Source organism: Dreissena polymorpha, chromosome 8 (genome assembly GCF_020536995.1).
Source record: "Dreissena polymorpha isolate Duluth1 chromosome 8, UMN_Dpol_1.0, whole genome shotgun sequence".
NCBI classification, from domain to species: Eukaryota; Metazoa; Mollusca; class Bivalvia; order Myida; family Dreissenidae; genus Dreissena; species Dreissena polymorpha.
The window spans coordinates 78,823,915-78,841,781 of record NC_068362.1 but is presented as its reverse complement, the minus strand read 5'-3'; the positions used below and the strand labels follow the sequence as shown (position 1 = coordinate 78,841,781).

The window sequence follows — 17,867 nt, the reverse complement described above, 5'->3', positions numbered from 1 at the left end:
CTACTACTACTACTACTACTACTACTACTACTACTACTTCTACTTCTACTGCTACTTCTTTTACCTAACCCTAACCCTAACGACGACTTCTACTACGACTACTACGACAACTACTACCACTACTATTAATTTCGTGCAACTGTCGGTGTTTATTTTACGTTCGAGGGACTACATTTGAATAAATATCAAATAATTCCGCAAACATATTGTGTTTGATTAACGCATCTTTTCCATTGAATGAGCCCTTAACTGTTACGAAGTGCGTTGCGTTTCCAGTCAACGCATCTTATACCACTGTAAAATCGACAATTGATTTTTTTTAAAAGATTTTTAAAGACAATTCTTCACCACATGTTTCCGGTTGAATGGCGTTTGCATGATGTACACGGTTGAATGGCGTTTGCATGATGTACGCGGTTGAATGGCGTTTGCATGATGTACACGGTTGAATGGCGGTTGCATGATGTACACAGTTGAATGGCGGGTTGCATGATGTACACGGTTGAATGGCGGGTTGCATTATGATCCCAAATTAAATGGCGGATTACATTATGATCCCAAATTAAATGGCGGCTTGCATAATGATCCCAAATTAAATGGCGGGTCGCATTATGATCCCAAATTAAATGGCGGGCTTCATTATGATCCCAAATTAAATGGCGGGTTTCATTATGATCCCAAACTAAATGGCGGGTTGTATTATAATCCCAAATTAAATGGCGGGTTGCATTATATACACAGTTGAGCGGATAATAAACTTTCGATAATTCCTGAAACATCATTATAAAGTCAGTTAAGCGATTTTGCTGGCTATTAAACTGTGGAAATTATATGCAAAAGCATGTTCACCAACTTTAATGTTCATGGGATGAAAACTATTTTAGTTTGATGCGGACAAGATTTTGACAAATTTGTAATTTGAAGGGCAATAAGTTAGAAATGCTGCGTTTGATCTTACTAGTGATCTTACTTCACTATAATACTGCTTCATGCGATCCGACGGGTTATTAAACTTTTTCGACGAATAATGCCAACAAACATAATCATGCTAATATGCTTTAAAGTTATTGAAATAGAAATTGAAATAGCCGGCATTGCCCAGCGATGCCCGACCGCCTTAGTTCGCAATGCCCGTCTCATGCGATCTCATTACATGTCCCGTTTTTTAAGCGGGCGTATACAAATTTGCTAAGGCAAAGAAGTGATTACGTATATCGAGTAACATCAATGTGAAAGTACTAGCAGATAACTCTTGAAAAAGCAAATGTTTACCAGCCGTGTTGAAACCGATTCCCCTTTACGTGGCGAACAGGTATTTCAATAGATTATGTACATCATGGTTAGTTTTAGATGATTGGCCACTAAAAAACAAAAACCCACTAGAAAACTAAAAAAAAAATAAACAACATAAATTATTAATTTCTAATTCTAGTTTGCCCTATGATGTTTAGTGAGCGCAGTAGTTCGTACACGCGCTTCTGGCGCACGTGAGTTTGGATGACAGTAACCATAGTACACAAATATTCGACTTTTTGGCTTTTTTCGTCACCTCAAACTTAACCAGACGCTTCTCAATACGACAGAACGATAACCTAAGCTCGACTGTTTTCTTTTCCAAAAATCAACCTCAACAATAAATATTGGCCGTAGTCTGTTAAAAGGGGGTTTAATGCATGTGCGTAAATTGTACACACAGATAAGCCTGTGTATTCCGCACAGGCTAATCAAGGATGACACTTTCCGCCTAAAGTTGATTGATTTTTGCTAAGAAGAGACTTTCATTAAACGAAAAATATCATAAAAGCGGAAAGTGTCGTCCCTGATTAGCCTGTGCGGAATGCACAGGCTAATCTGGGATGACACTTTACGAACATGCATTTAACCCCCTTTTCACAGAGCAAGACTCATAATAAGGATTGACAGACTAGCTTGGGACATAAATAAAATACAATAACACGTGAATTATTTTAGGTGTATGTTTTGCATTCCAAATACATGACACAAAAACAATAGAATAAATAACAAATAACAATGCACATTACAATCATGAGTCATGAACGAAAATCTGAATACTGTAAATAACTGATTATAAAATAGGTTATTTACAACTATAAATACGCATGGGACACTGTGTCAGTTGCATAGGGATTCGAGTAGTACGCAACCTGTTGAGGTAGACTACTGCGCATTAAACTTGTGCGCACATCGGTCACGTGATTAAGTCCACTCAAAGACGATTGACACAGCGTGTTCTGTAGATAGCTTGCGGCAAAGGAAGGGGAAATTGGAATCTCGTCCATCTCTCCGTTAATCTGTCGCTTCCATTTATTTCTTCTGTTCTGGAACCAAATTTTTATCTGGGTTTCTGATAATTTTAAACTCGATGCAAGTCCTGCTCTTTCCGCACTAGACAAGTATCTCTTCATGTCAAATGCAGCCTCGAGTTGATAAATTTGACTTCTGGAGAAAACCGTTCTTGACTTTTTCTTCTTGGATTTGAACGGACTCGGGGACTGATGGTAGCTCTCGCCGAGAGAATCCAAACTTTTATCGCTGTGACCAGTGGCGCCAAAATTCATTTTCGGTTCAGGAGAACTTCTGTTCGAATCGTTTACGTCATGTTCCTCGCTCGGCTTTGTGAATTCATATGTTTTCTGTGTGCTACGCTCAGGAGACTCCATTGTTCGTTCGGTTAAACGTGTTTGCATATATTGCCCAACGTGGTGGCGTAGAGGAACGGTGTACGGACTAAGACGGTATGAAGAGAGGGGAGCCTGAAACGGGCGGAAAGATACATGCTGAGCAGCGGGCGTCGGTGATGGGTACTCGCTTTCCGGTGTGCTACATGCACGTGGTCTTACGGTAGACTCTGAAAGAAAACAAATTTAATCGGTTATTATAACCAATGTAAATCGCAAATGCATTATATAGAATGTACTGTGAATATCTTCGAGATAAATACTTGCTAAATTTCCCAATTAATGAAAAATGTTTTTACATTTACCATTCATTTTAAATAAATGTGTACTCAAACATTTCTGTTCTGGTGAATTGAATATAAATTTTATGAACTGTAGTTTAATAACATGCAAATATGGTCGGACGCGTATGTAATATAATTTTATACACATGTATAAACACACACGACGACGACCTTATTTAGAAATCGTATAAAGTTAGTTTTACACACCGACTTAATAATTTACAGTTATAATTGCTTGATATGATGTCAAGTTATCTGTATGAAGTTATTTTTCATGAAGTAAATCTATACATATGGGCCGTGCTCTGTGACAAAGGTGGTTTGATGCATGTGCGTAAAGTGCTGTCACAGACTAGCCTGTGCAGTCCGCATATTAAACCCTCATTTCACAGAGCACGGTGCATATATAATATATAAAGTTTACTTGAAATATGTTCATATTTGAAATCTTAGTGCATGACATTTCAAATGTTAATGTCATATTCAACAAATGGTTTGCAAAGTTGAGTTTCGTTTGCTTATTCAGCTGTAAAACTTATTATAATAAAGTTGTAATATAGTTTTGATGAATGTTTAGGATAAACATTAGAATTTTAAATGTTAACGTTAAAAATAAAAAGTTTATATCCTACCAAAATGACTGTACGCCTCAGTTTCGGTGGGTGGAGCAAAGTGGTGAATCGTAGCGCCGTGGAGATGGTGAATTCTGGCCACTTCTTCAGTCGCATGCTCGGCACGTGCTTCCTTTCGTGCGCATGACTCATTGTCGTCTGCTTTGCTAAGAATCCTGCTGATCGAAAAACTCAGGGGTATTCGCTGAACTCCATTGCCAGTGTCGTCTGCTTTCGAAATCATTGTTGCTTAGACGTCTTATTCCAAATTCCACTATCACCACGCACACTATCATAACGTTAAAACAACGTTCTTCAAAATTAAATATTCACCGAAGATGGTTTTGTAAATGAATAACGGTATATATAAATAATTGAATATAGTCAATATTATATTGTACAACAATTTTCTACAAACTCTTTGTATGTTTTAGTACTACGTCTGAAGATACACCGACTAGTGATAGCCAAAATGGTTTGAACGAAATATTAATACTTGGTTAGGTGCGAACGATTTGAAAAGAAAGGACCTTATCTTCTTTTTGATCTATCCATCCAGGTAACTTTTAAAAATGTATCATTATCTGATTGGTCAATCAATTAAAACAGGTACAACTTCCGCGGGTGCCGCCCACCAGTAATAATTGACCAGAGATTAAGTGACCAGCAATTGACATTAAACGCCCCAATTATCGCGATTAAAATACAATAAACAACATTGGAAAAAAACTCTCGCTACCTGACTCCACCCCCTGGGTTTAAGGAAAAAGGAAAGCAGATAAGATCAATTTACTTGTTGATAATGCGTAATTACCACTAGTTGACATAAAATTATGGATCTTTTGAAAAGACAACTTTGTTAAAAAGCCATGGGGTTAAACGACGATTGTCGTGATATATAATAACCAGGTAGTTTTCCTTCTTATTTTTGGGTGATATTAATTCACGTATAGACAGTTTAAGTCGTAAAGTGACAAGATTTCAACAGATATTTGGAATGGAGGGTAGATTAACTTGATAGGCATCGGGCTTGCCGGGCGAACCAATCGTGCGGGTCGGGGTTGCCGACTGCATTGTGAGCGTCCATACCTATCATTAGACGGCATTAGAGGACCCTTCGCACTCCGGTCTTATTCAAAATGCTTAACTATCCTTGAAACCAGACTCGATCAACAGTGGTCAATGTCGCCTTAGTGACTGGCCATTTTAAATCCCCGTTGTGTTCAATATGTATTTTAACAAACTCATTTACAAACCAGACCATCATTAGAACTGAAAACTAAGTCATTCAAACACATCTACATTTTTTTTCCATAAAATTGCGAAACATTAAAAACAATCATGAATTTCAAAAAGACGATATCAATATTTCATTTTTTTTATGTATCTTGACATTTTCTGGTAATCGGATACGAGAATATTTTAACTAACTTTTTATACTATTATAAAGACTCGGATGTTCACTTTGGAATATAAGTATCGTTTCCGTAAAACAACAACTACTACTGATACTACTACTATAACTACAACAACTACTGTTACTAATAACAATAACCATTTATGCTTAGCGTCTAGAAAAAAGGCCTTGGCAAACAGCGTAGAGCCAGATGAGACGCCGCATTATGCGGCGTCTCATTAGGGTCTGCGCTGTTTGCGTAAAGGAATTTCTGTGAGAAATATTCTTAATATAGAAATAAATATACAAGACATTCCTAATTTTGGAAATAAATTGATCCAATTTAGAAGGATGGGAGAGTCCACTAGGCATAAATGGGTTAATATAACACACTTCAACGTACAAGGGCGTGTGATTTCGGCGTCCCCAGAGTGGCGCTGCAATGGCCGTGCCGGTCATTATCCTGGCTGATCCCGCTGTAACAGGTAACTGCATTAGCAGGAATTAAGATCGAGAAATCAATGGCTGGCTGATAATACTAACGTGAGTTTAGTCGGCGACTTTTGTGTTTGAAAGGGAAAGGCAATCGAGTCGTCGTCGATTGTTTCCGTTCAATTTAACTTGAAAAGAGTTTATATTAATTAAATTAATTGTAAGCACCGAAAGTCCTGACTTTGAGGATAACGATTGTAATTACAGGCCGGATTGAGTCAGACCTTCTTGTCCCAAAGCACCCTCGGAGCCACGTTGACCAGGATAGACAAGCTGACGTTCGATAGAAACAACTGTGCGTTGAAATCAAACATCAAGCTCATTTCAATACGATATATATGAGTTGCGTTCTGAGAAAACTGGGCATAATGCTTGTGCATAAAGTGTCGTCCCAGATTAGCCTGTGCAGTCCGCACAGGCTAACCAAGGACGACACTTTCTGCACTTTCCTGTGAAAACTACACAGGTTAATCTGGGACGACACTTTACGCACATGCATTTTGCACATTTTTCACAGAACAAGACACATATGATGCTTTAATAATAACAAACTGAATAATGATGTTAAGGTGCTGTTACTCACTTTCAGATAGTATACATTTCACAATATTGCACGAACAAGAAATTGCCATGTTATTTATTTGATAAGGAAGACTCGTGCATTAGAAAAAGGAGACAAATCATGATTTTGTGTGCCTCATTTATTATTTAATTTGCAATCCCAACAGTTTGGAATAATATAATTATGGTTGAAATGTGGATGTTTCGTCCATTTCAGAACGTTGTTTTCCGTATACTTTACTTGTCTTCTTTAAAACCTAATTAGACGATACAATTTTCAAATTAATAGGCGTTAAGTAAATATTTTACAAAACATGTTAGTGACTGTAGACATTAGTGACCACTCTCTGTATAAAGTGAAATACCTCTACCACTTGACACATTCTTTTGATTAAAAACTGTTTCAATATTTTTGAAGTTTGCGCAATTAGCTGCCACTTGACACCATAATTACCGTACCTGACTCAATTATATATTATTCATACAAAGCTAGACGAAGGTATTTACTTTTATGTTAGGATATGAAATTAGCGTCCGCTTGTAATAATATTTGTTAAGAAGTTAATTTTTAAACTACAGCGGCTTAAATACTCTCGTTTTGGCGAAGGTATCAGTAAAAATGTTGTTGTTCAGATTTCAATCTCTGTTTCACATAGAAGCTGCTTTTGTTGCACGTCATAATTGCACACAATTCTACTGGAGGGATTTAACGTCGACAAAAACTACGTTTAATTTAAACACAAGTGATATTGCATGTTTTAGAAGAAAGATGTACTTCTTTATTTAGATATCCTTTAAAACTGTTCAAAGTATCCATTTAATTCAAAATTTCATCGGGTAATTTTTTATCTGGAAATATTAAGTCCATTGTACTTGATATTTCCGTTTTAACTTAAAAGCATCCATTGTTAAGTATATGTAGTTTAATTGTAATTAAGCCGATGTGTTAGTTGGTAAAGACAACATGCCATGTTCGTGTTAAATCATTATCAAATCCTAAAGTATTTTATTTTAACTCGAAATATAATTGCAACTCTTTGAAAAATAATATATGGATTACATAAGATCCAATTTATTTATTTTAAGTACATTTACTTGTACAACTTCTACTGCAATACTTTATACCACCACGACCGCCATAGATACCGTTATTGGGACCGCTACCACTGCTATCCCGCTTCAACCGCTACCGGCGATACCACCGTCAACACCGTCAGCACCCCCGCTACCCCCGCTACCACCTCTACCCCCGCTACCCCCCGCTACCCCGCTAACCCGCTAACCCGCTACCCCGCTACCCCCGCTACCCCCGTTACACCGCTACCCCAGTTACCCCGCTACCCCCGCTACCCGCTCTACCCCCCGCTATCCCCGCTATCCTCGCAACCCCACCACCACCGCTACCACCGCTACCACCGCTTCCACCGCTACCACCGCTTCCACCGCTACCACCGCTACCACCGCTATCACCGCTACCACCGCTACCACCGCTACTACCGCTACTACCGCTACCACCGCTACCACCGCTACCACCGCTTCAACCGCTACCACCGCTACCACCGCTACCACCGCTACTACCGCTACCACCGCTACCACCGCTACCATCGCTACCACCGCTAACACCGCTAACACAGCTACCATCGCTTCCACCGCTACCACCGATACCACCGTTACCAGCGCTACCCCCGCTACCCCCGCAACCCCCGCAAGCCCGCTACCCCCGCTCCCCCCGCTACCCCCGCTACCACCGGTACCCCCGCTACCACCGGTACCACCGGTACCACCGGTACCACCGCTACCACCGCTACCACCGCTACCACCGCTATTACCGCTACCACCGCTACCACCGCTACCATCGCTACCACCGATACCACCGCCAAATCCCAACTAAACAAACACACATCTACTAGTTCTACTGATGCTGCAACTGAATATGACTTTGACGATAATGAATTTTTGTTGTTGCTTTCGTTTTTGTTGTCGATCCTATTGTTGTTATTGTTTTCCATAATGATAATTATGATGATGAAGAATAATAAGTATGTTTTTACAATAGAATCATAATTCTTCAATAAGAAAAATATTAATCATTGCAAACTTCTTGAAAGCTTTAATCTATATTTTCAACTGCTTGAAATGATAGTGTGTTATACGATAACGATTTGTATTATTCATACATTATTGTATTCAAGTGTCATTACATTGAATCAAGTGTTGATGCTTGATAATTCATTGACAAGCCCTTAACTCACTGACGTAAAAAAGGTTTTTACTGATCGACAGGTTTGTGAGACGCTATGGCGTGTTCCTGCTGACTTAAGGGTAGTTAATGCAGGAAGCAAACTATTTCAAGTAGAAATATCCTTTATGAACATACTGGAAATAGTGTGCTTTACTGAAAAGCGCATTCCAAGAGCAGCATTGTCCGGATGATTGGTGTCATATGTAAATGCAATTTAAGCTGAACAATTGGGCCTTAAACACTACATGTCATCAAGCCATTGTAACTAAGCGCCAAAAAATACACATTCGGAACTTTGCCATCTTGAAGTTGTAACACAACATGCCATCAAGCCATTGTCACAAAGCGACAACATAATATACATTTGAAGTTTTATAATACAAATAACCTCATTTAAAACGTAAGGCCATTTGATTTTCGGTTTTATTTAAAAATCGATATTTTATTTTGTAAAAATTGCAAAACGATTTGTGGAAAAAGTGACCGTTTGGCCCTATAACAAATGCATCATTTGAATGCTATTTTGATCAACCAGCGCTTTGAAGTACATGTAAATCATTATTTTTATTTAAAATAAACACCAACAACAAAAACAAAACCACAAGAAATATGAAAACGCATTTTAAAAGAGATTTGTAAAGTTAATTCGACCATAATGCATTTTGGCTCACAATCAAATGTTATTTAATGGATTAATTCGAAAACAGGTAAAACGTTTTCTCTCCGCTAATTTATATCAAGAGCAAATAAAACGGTTCTAAATCTAAGTAGTTATGTATTGTTATTCAAGTAAAAGCGACTTCAAATCTGTTGTCGATACGCGAATATGCATGTGTCACGATATAATATAACTGCTAGAAATTGTTTGAACCCAGCAATAAGTTTAGTTTAAAATCAAGTCTAATGGAACGATTTCATCTAAAGTGTTCACTGACCATCCCATATATAAACCAAGATAATATACATGTTAACAGAACAACGAAAACTTACTCGATGACGGATATATTTAACACTTTATTACAGTCTATAACAAATAAGCATATGGTACTTCAAAGAAACATGAGTGTTCGGTTTCTTGAATATATATTGCGCGCGTATAAATGATTATTTTGTTGCAGAATAATTTCTAATCAAGTTAACAGTTGATATATCCATACAATATCATTTTAGATGTCGCATTACAATAAGATAAAGACAAATAAGCGCCTTGATATTTGTTCAGTGTATGTGTCCGATAACTCACCGACCAGCCCATATTTCACAGAGATAATACAGAGGTTGACAGTCATCCAAACATGTATCACGTATGACGGGATGTACAGAGGTTGACAGTCATCCAAACAAGCATCACGTATGATGGGATGCTGAGCTAAAGAATCGCATCAGCATATTTTTTTTCAAAACAAACACAACACAGGTCGTCGCATGTCTGAACAGTCCATGCTTCGCATTGAAGTTGAACAAGGCACAGACCGATATTTCGAGCATTGTATTTTCCTAAAATGGCAGGGTAGGGTTTAAAAAGCGAACATGAATTTGAGCCGTGCTCTGTGGAAAAGGGGTTTAATGCATGTGCGTAAAGCGTCGTCCCAGATGTGCGTAAAGCGTCGTCCCAGATGTGCGTAAAGCGTCGTCCCAGATGTGCGTAAAGCGTCGTCCCAGATGTGCGTAAAGCGTCGTCCCAGATTAGCCTTGCAGTCCACACAAGGGACGACACTTAACGCTTTTATGATATTTTCTGCTCAAAAGAAAGTCTCTTCTTAGCAAAAATCCAGTTAAGGCGGAAAGTGTCGTCCCTGATAAACCTGTGCGGACACTTTACGCAGATGCATTAAACTCTTTTTTCACAGAGCACGGCTCATTTATTTATATGAATGTAAAATTTAGTAGATACTTTGCTTAATATCTTATATCGAAATTAAAAGACCCACAAAATCAACCGAAATAGCAAACTACAAAGAAGTGAGCTAATAACGTTCGGGTGTTTATGTTTAATGGATGAAAATGCGTTATGCATAATTTCAATACGTATTTACTAGTATTGTATTGTTTGGATTCTCGCGATTTGATCTTCATGGCCAATAAGTCAATAACATGCCCATATTTTACTAAGATATTACAGATGTTGACATAATCCGAACGTTTAAATTTTAGACAACACACATATTTTGAATCATAAACTTAAATAAATAAAACTAAATTATAAGTCGTAGAAAATACATATTGAGACAGTTCTTTTGTAATTATACTATAAATATATCAATATACGATTCGATGTTAATGTTATTTTACTGCAGTTAGAATGGACAATCGATATTCAAAGATAATTCCAGAGATTGTCGCATTGCAATTAGCATCTGTCATATAAGTGACGTGACGTTATCTCAAGTGTTGATGCCCGATAACTCACTGACCAGCCCATATTTAAACGAGATAATAATTATGTTGACAAAATCAACACGTTTACGAGACATTGTGTCGCCTCAATTACTTTAATACGTAAAGATTTTCCTTCAACGTTTCTTATAACAAAAAAATATAAATACTTAACATACCCTCTTTCTTTTGCATTAATACTTTTCAACAACAAGTTTGTCAAGTATCTTGCATAAAACGTATGACTTAGCGTAGAGTTAATTTGAGTTAGTTGAGTTAGAATTGAGAGTGAATTAAGCGTTGATCAGGGAAATTTACTGCAATAATGGCAAATTTCCTAAGTAAAGCTTTTTGCTTTAATAAACGTAAGATGGAATGTATTTATAACCGAATTAACAGATTGAAACACTCATTATTCCAGTTACATTTTATTGAATTATATTTGTTTTGTTTCTTTCGCTTCTTCGTTTTAACCCCCCACCCCCCCCCCCCCCCCCCCCCGTTTAAGGAAAAGCGCACAACACCTCTGCCATCATACCATCTTTAAAATGGTTAGCAATATGGTTCGAGTTTCTTCCCTTCAATCCTATGTGCGGCTAGCAATTTAACATTATGAAAACTGATTTTAAGTTTATATTTCATTAGAGATTTATATTTTTTACCATGTATAATCATTATAGTCATGTAGCGGACATTGATAAGCGTTGAATAAGTCTCTTTTAATTCATTTTATGAATGGCCAATGTTTTATCTATAGCTTTATGTTTTATATATGCATTGTGAAAGTTGTAAATATTGGATGAGACTATAATACACTTTAGACTACAAGCAATATTGACAGTGCAGCAAACATGAAATTTATGTTTTCAGAACTACTGGGACTACCAACAGTCCTATCATATCCTCTTGATTTCTTCATAGTGATTACGTGATCCACTTAGATTTGATTTAAGATATTTCCAGTTCGGATTACGATAGGCAAATATCGAACTTTTATTGTATTCAAGTGTCATGATGGTATCTCAAGTGACCAGCCCATATTTCAGTGCGATAATAAAGATGTTGACAAAATCAACATGTTTACGAGACAGCATGGCGTGATTTTATATTCTAATAAACGTCCAAAAAACAATAGGATTTCAGTATTCGTGAATTCAGATTCATATTCCAGTAATTAAACACAACAGTTATTTCACCAGCCCCACGTCTACGCCCATGGCTCTATTATAGCAAGAGTAAGAGTAATCGTATAAATAAAAAGTATAATGCTCCTTGTTATATGAAACTTCTTATATCAAAATGTATAAGCAGTTTTTTTCATCATTGGTCAAAATGTTCACAAAAAAACAACAACAAAAAAACAACTCCAGACCATGTATGACGAATGTTGTATTTCGTATATTGGCCACTAGACTTTAGTGTGACTTCCATGTATAATTTCTGGAAACGTCCTAATGTTTATGTATAGCAATACCACTCTTACGGCTTGGAAGTAATAGGTTTTTCCCAAATGGGAACACGGCCCATTGAACCTAGTAGTCCACTCTCAAAATAATTATATACTTTAGTAATTTGAATTGTGCAGAAAACGCACATACTTAAGATATTTATAAAAAGCAATAGCGTTTGCACACAAATGTATATGATATATTTTAGTTTTATTAATTATTTTGCGATACAGAAAGTATGAAATGATAATTTTGAGTCTAGTCTTATTAACATGATAGGTAAATAACAACACTATTTGTAAACTAATTATCAAAGTAAATTTAAATTGGTGGTCAATTTACCTTTAATTAAAGAAACCAATTGGTCAATTTATCTGCAATTTACGAAACCAATTGATGATATTGAACCTAAGTAATATTTACGGAAGTCACACCGTAACTAATTGATTGATCAATCAGAGAACAAAAGAGTTTCAAAACATCCTCCGATTGACGCGATCGAACAATATGATAAGGTGCTTTCTTTTATAATCGTTCTCACCTTTCTACGTATTTATATTTTGCTCCAACCGAAATGGTCATTAAATCTTGATACACTTTTAAGCAGAACAGTGCAAGAATTACATTAGGTCATATGTTGATAAAAAACGTAATATTATTTAATCTACACTTATTTTCGGGTAGCGTACATACTTAAGTAGTTGTGAATCTTTACTGAAATGGTTTGGAAAACGAAATATTAAAATACTCTAGTAAGTTTCCATATATCTTCAACATTTCAAATCGTTGTCTAGAATCGACGTTGCATTCACAAAATGATGGAGAACGCTGACGACATTGTCAATGCAGTTGAGCGGATACCCCTGAGTTTTTCGATCAGCAGGATTCTTAGCAACGCAGACGACAAGGAATCACGTGGCTCACCGGAGCAAGTGACGGATGACGTTCACAGAATTCCCGTTCAACACGGCGCGAAGATTCAATACTATACCCCACTCACCGAAACTGGGGCGGACTGTCATTTTGGTAAATAACAGCATAACCCTTACATATACATGTCCATTTTGATAGCTTAGACGATAATTGATTAAATCATAAAATGTTTCGTTATGCAAAACAATGTAATTCACATTAGCATAAACCATTATGACGAATTATAACAATATATAACCAAGCGTATAATTTTAAATTAATTTAAGGGCAGGGAAACATCAAAATTCTTATTAAAAATAGTTTCATATATTTACTCATGTCATTTTACAATATATGTGTGTTTGGCATATTTTCAATTTTTCTGTTACAGAACGTAATGCTGAACCACGTGCGTGCAGTACACCGGAAACCGAATATCCTTCACCGACGCCTGCTGGATATCCCTTGATTTTCAGACCCTTTCCGGTTGCAGTCGATACCTACCGTCCCAGTCCGTACACCGTGCCTACGCGTAGTTATGTCAGACAGCAGAAGGACAGCGCTCGACATGACACAGTTCCAACATCTGCATTCTATGCGGTTCAAAACTATCGAAACTTTGACAACAACGACGAGTATGATTCTAACAGAAGTACTCCGGAAACGGAAAGTAATTTTTGCAACAATGGTCATAGCGATAAAAGTTTGGATTCACTCGGAGAGAGCTACCATCAGTCCCCGAGTCCGTTCAAATCCAAGAAAAAGAAGTTAAGAACGGTGTTCTCCAGAACTCAAATATACCATCTCGAGGCTGCTTTTGACATGAAGCGCTATCTAACCAATGCGGAGAGAGCCGGACTTGCAGCCAGCCTAAAATTATCTGAAACCCAGATAAAAATTTGGTTCCAGAACAGAAGAAATAAATGGAAGCGACAGATTAACGGAGAGATGGACGAGATTCCAATTTCCCCTGCTTTCTCTTCCAGATTCCTGCAGAATGGATTATATCCCATGAATAGTGCGCGCGCAGATCTCGTGCTCACTGGACCATCACTTCCGGGTCATGTCAACGCGTCATCTTACGAACGAGAGAGTCTTCTGTTTCCCTACCGAACATAATTTACACTCGGAAAAGTTATACTGCATTTTCGGAGGTGTCGTCCATAGTATTTGTTGTTATTTGTTAGTTATATTGTTATTAAATATTGTTACTTTACTCCTATGCATACGACATAATATTTCTGAAACGAACATTAAACATATCAAAATTTATTGCCTTTTTACATTCTTTTTATAATAATATAATCTGTCAATATAAAATCATAGATCTTCGGATTATATACAATTGAAAGATATGATGAACAAATCTAAAAGAGCAATTTATCATTCATTGTGCACATAGCTACAACTTATAGTCTAATATAGGAAACAGAAACAAAACATACTAAATCTTCCAATACATTAAATATTAAATCTCAATTACCCTATTAGCGGTATATATATATTGGTTTTCTTTTGGGGGAATTGTTGCTGCAGTTTTGTGCAAAAACCTATTCAAATGATGAGCGGATTTCATTATCATGAAAAGAAAAAAATCGACAGCTAGTTCAAGCTGCAATTTTGTGAACATAAAAAATAAGTCTCATTCAAATTTTAAATTTCACGCATGTTTTTTCAATTGATGTTAATGTTCACATAAGAAATCTCACCGATCTGCCCATTTTTCATGGACATAATACAAATAATGGCAACTTATATGAGTAAGCGCAACAGCAATGGCTATCCAATCAACTTCATCAAATGCACGTGAATAAGTCTGGGAAATAACATTATGAGATTTTATTATCGCTTTTTGCGCATTTTTTTTCACTCGATGCAGTGCAATTTATGTTGAAGTTTGAAGTTTAAATATTGCACTTAAATCGGAAAACCGATAAAACTAGATCCTTTAGGAGATACTCGCATTACAATTAGCCTGTGTCACGATATTATCTTAAGTGTTCGTTACTGCTAACTCACTGATCAGCCCATATATGACTGTGGTTATGAAGATGTTGACAAAATCAACACGTTTACGAGACAGTTTGGCGCTTCAAATATTTATTAACCCATTTATGCCCAGTGGAATCTCCCATCCTTCTTAGTTGGATCAATTTATTTCCAAAATTAGGGATGTCTAGTATATTTATTTCTATATTTAGAATATTTCTTACAGAAATTTCTTTAAGCAAACAGCGCAGACCCAGATGAGACGCCGCATTATGCGGCGTCTCATCTGGGTCTACGCTGTTTGCAATGTCCTTTTTTCAGGACGCTAGGCATGAATGGGTTAATCTTAACATATACACCCGTCTTACATGCCTTGGGCACTGTTATAAAATGGTAGTCAGTACTTTTCATTTGAATTGTTTTGTTGATTTTATATCGGACACTGCATGCATCTGCATTATTATTAAGCGTTTAAAATCACAGTCAACATACTCTTGGTAAAATATAACTCCAGAAACAAATTGTAATAAACAACCGGGATATACATACCTAACTTATGGGCTTTTGCTATTTCCTATTATACAAAAGACATTCGGTACTTTAGTTAGTTGAACCTTTAAGCGATGCGGATATTAGATCAGAATGTGTTTGTGTATCAAGAGTTTAAAGCCTATTATCACAAAAACTTGGAAAAAATAAATGAAGAAATTAATTTAAATGACAAATTTACAAACCCCAAAAACATAGTCTCTGTAAAAGCGATAACAATCGTGAAAAAACACAAGCGTTCATAAAGTTTATACTGGATTATACGCAATGGGTTTTCGAGCATAACGTACTTAATACCAAATACAACTATTTCGCGTCAAATATTGTTAACGTAAAAACTTAATTTATTTAGCAATTACTACTAGTGGTATTTTAATACTAAAATGGTTTTCTTCTTTTCTTGAACATAACCTACCGATTATGGATGATTAAACATACTTTTTCAAGTGCCCTGATACTATATCCTCGGTGGCTGATTGATGACTCATTGCCAACAAATATTTTTTTCTGATATGATAATGAAGAAACTCTGTGGTGCATTGCTTGGCCTAAGGATACTTATCACATATGCAGTTTTCAAAACAAAAGAATAATTAACCCTTTGCATGCTGGGAAATTTGTCGTCTGCTAAAATGTCGTCTGCAGAATTTCTTAAATTAGCATTTTCTTCAATTTTTTTCAAAGAATACTATCAGAATAGCAAACAGTTTGGATCCTGATGAGACGCCACGTTCTGTGGCGTCTCATCTGGATCCAAACTGTTTGCAAAGGCCTTTAAAATTCAGCTCCAGCGCTTTAAGGGTTAACTGTATCACATGTGAACTTTCGAGGGAGGTGTACTTTGACAAGCATATCACATACTACAAACTTAGCTTGCATGGTTATGTCAATTTATTGTTTTGTTTTTACTTATTATATGGTGGTGTGTTTGATACAAAATGGTGATTCCCGAATAATGTTGTTACACAGATGACCTTGTAAACAAACAAATATATTTAATATATATATATATTTTCCATTCGTTTCAAACAGAATGAGAAAATCTGGGCCTTTTTGTCATCTCCTTGTCGAAACGACACATTTCATTGTTTGATACATTTAAATATCAGCATTTTAATTGGTAAATCTAACATCAACTCAGAGCTGGTTAATGTGATAATGCGCGATTAATTGTTTAACACAGTGACTAATTTAAAATGCCGCTACCTTAACTCTTACAGTGCTGAAACCGAATTTGAAGGCCTTTGCAAACAGTTTGGATCCAGATGAGACGCCACAGAACGTGGCGTCTCATCAGGATCCAAACTGTTTGCTATTTTGATAGTATTCTTTGGAAAAAAATCAAAGAAAATGCTAATTTAAGAAATTCAGCAGACGACATTTTAGCAGACGACAAATTTCCCAGCATGCAAAGGGTTAACAAAGACTCGTAATCACTTAAATAAATTATATGAACCTACGCGTACGCACCCAGTACATTATGCAAATGTATGTCCGGTGAATTAAAGGGATCTTTTCACGGTTTGGTAAATTGACAAAATTGAAAAAAGTTGTTTCAGATTCGCAAATTTTCGTTTTAGTTATGATATTTGTGAGGTAACAGTATTACTGAACATTTACTATAGTCCAATATAGCCATTATATGTATCTTTTGACGATTTGAAAACCTAAAAATTATAAAGCGTTGCAACGCAAAACGATTGAATAATTTGGAGAGTTCTGTTGTTTTCGTTTAAATTTACGAAACTACGAAGATTGCGTATATAACGTATAAAATACTTAAACTGTGTATACCCGGAGGAATAGCCGAGAGGGCTAATGCGATTTTACTTCAGACTAACTCCAGGACTCCGGGGGTCACTGGTTCGAGCCCTGATACCGGCAACTTTTTTTTCCTTTTTAAAAATTTATTCTTGATTTTTTACTGGAGCGTTTAAGATCCAATGTTTACATTTATTAATATAAAGCATTTAATGACAAACTTCAAAATATGCCAAAATCTGTGAAAAGGCAACTTTAAATGTCTGAATGAAGTGTGATATTATATTATAATAGAACAAGCATTTGTGATTACATGTCCAACGATTTATATTTTGTTTTTTATGTGACGAACGTTAAAGAGTCGAAAGCTCCGAAATAAACCAGTGAGACGGTTCTTTGACAATTATACATATGAATTTATCATTTGATGTTTTATATTTCTTCTAGAGAAGTTTATGTGGAAAGCCTTTGTAAATAGATCCTTTCAGAGATTTTCGCATTACAATTAGCATGTGTCATATACGTGTCATGATATTATCTCAAATGT

At 36.4% G+C, this 17,867-nt stretch overlaps 3 protein-coding genes across 3 annotated transcripts; 1 reads left to right on the top strand and 2 right to left on the bottom strand.

The window, feature by feature from the left end:
* Nucleotides 1-2,108: 2,108 nt before the first annotated feature.
* Nucleotides 2,109-2,681, bottom strand: LOC127840669 (homeobox protein HMX3-A-like). The gene has a single exon (XM_052369081.1). The coding sequence runs from the start codon at nucleotides 2,679-2,681 to the stop codon at nucleotides 2,109-2,111; it is 573 nt and encodes a 190-aa protein (XP_052225041.1).
* A 4,736-nt stretch (nucleotides 2,682-7,417) lies between these two features.
* On the bottom strand, nucleotides 7,418-9,540 carry LOC127840667 (glycine, alanine and asparagine-rich protein-like). Its single transcript, XM_052369080.1, has 2 exons — nucleotides 9,529-9,540; nucleotides 7,418-7,930 (listed from the first exon to the last, which is right to left on the bottom strand). The coding sequence occupies exons 1-2, from the start codon at nucleotides 9,538-9,540 to the stop codon at nucleotides 7,418-7,420; spliced, it is 525 nt and encodes a 174-aa protein (XP_052225040.1).
* Nucleotides 9,541-12,924: 3,384 nt separating this feature from the next.
* On the top strand, nucleotides 12,925-14,140 carry LOC127840666 (homeobox protein HMX3-A-like). Its single transcript, XM_052369079.1, has 2 exons — nucleotides 12,925-13,135; nucleotides 13,515-14,140. The coding sequence occupies exons 1-2, from the start codon at nucleotides 12,925-12,927 to the stop codon at nucleotides 14,138-14,140; spliced, it is 837 nt and encodes a 278-aa protein (XP_052225039.1).
* Nucleotides 14,141-17,867: the final 3,727 nt, after the last annotated feature.

Coding starts and splice junctions, on each gene's coding strand:
- LOC127840666 (XM_052369079.1), top strand. CDS start 12,925: ATGATGGAGAACGCTGACGACATTGTCAATGCAGTTGAGCGGATACCC. Junction 13,136..13,514: donor TGGGGCGGACTGTCATTTTG/GTAAATAACAGC, acceptor TTCCGGTTGCAG/TCGATACCTACCGTCCCAGT.
- LOC127840669 (XM_052369081.1), bottom strand. CDS start 2,681: ATGGAGTCTCCTGAGCGTAGCACACAGAAAACATATGAATTCACAAAG.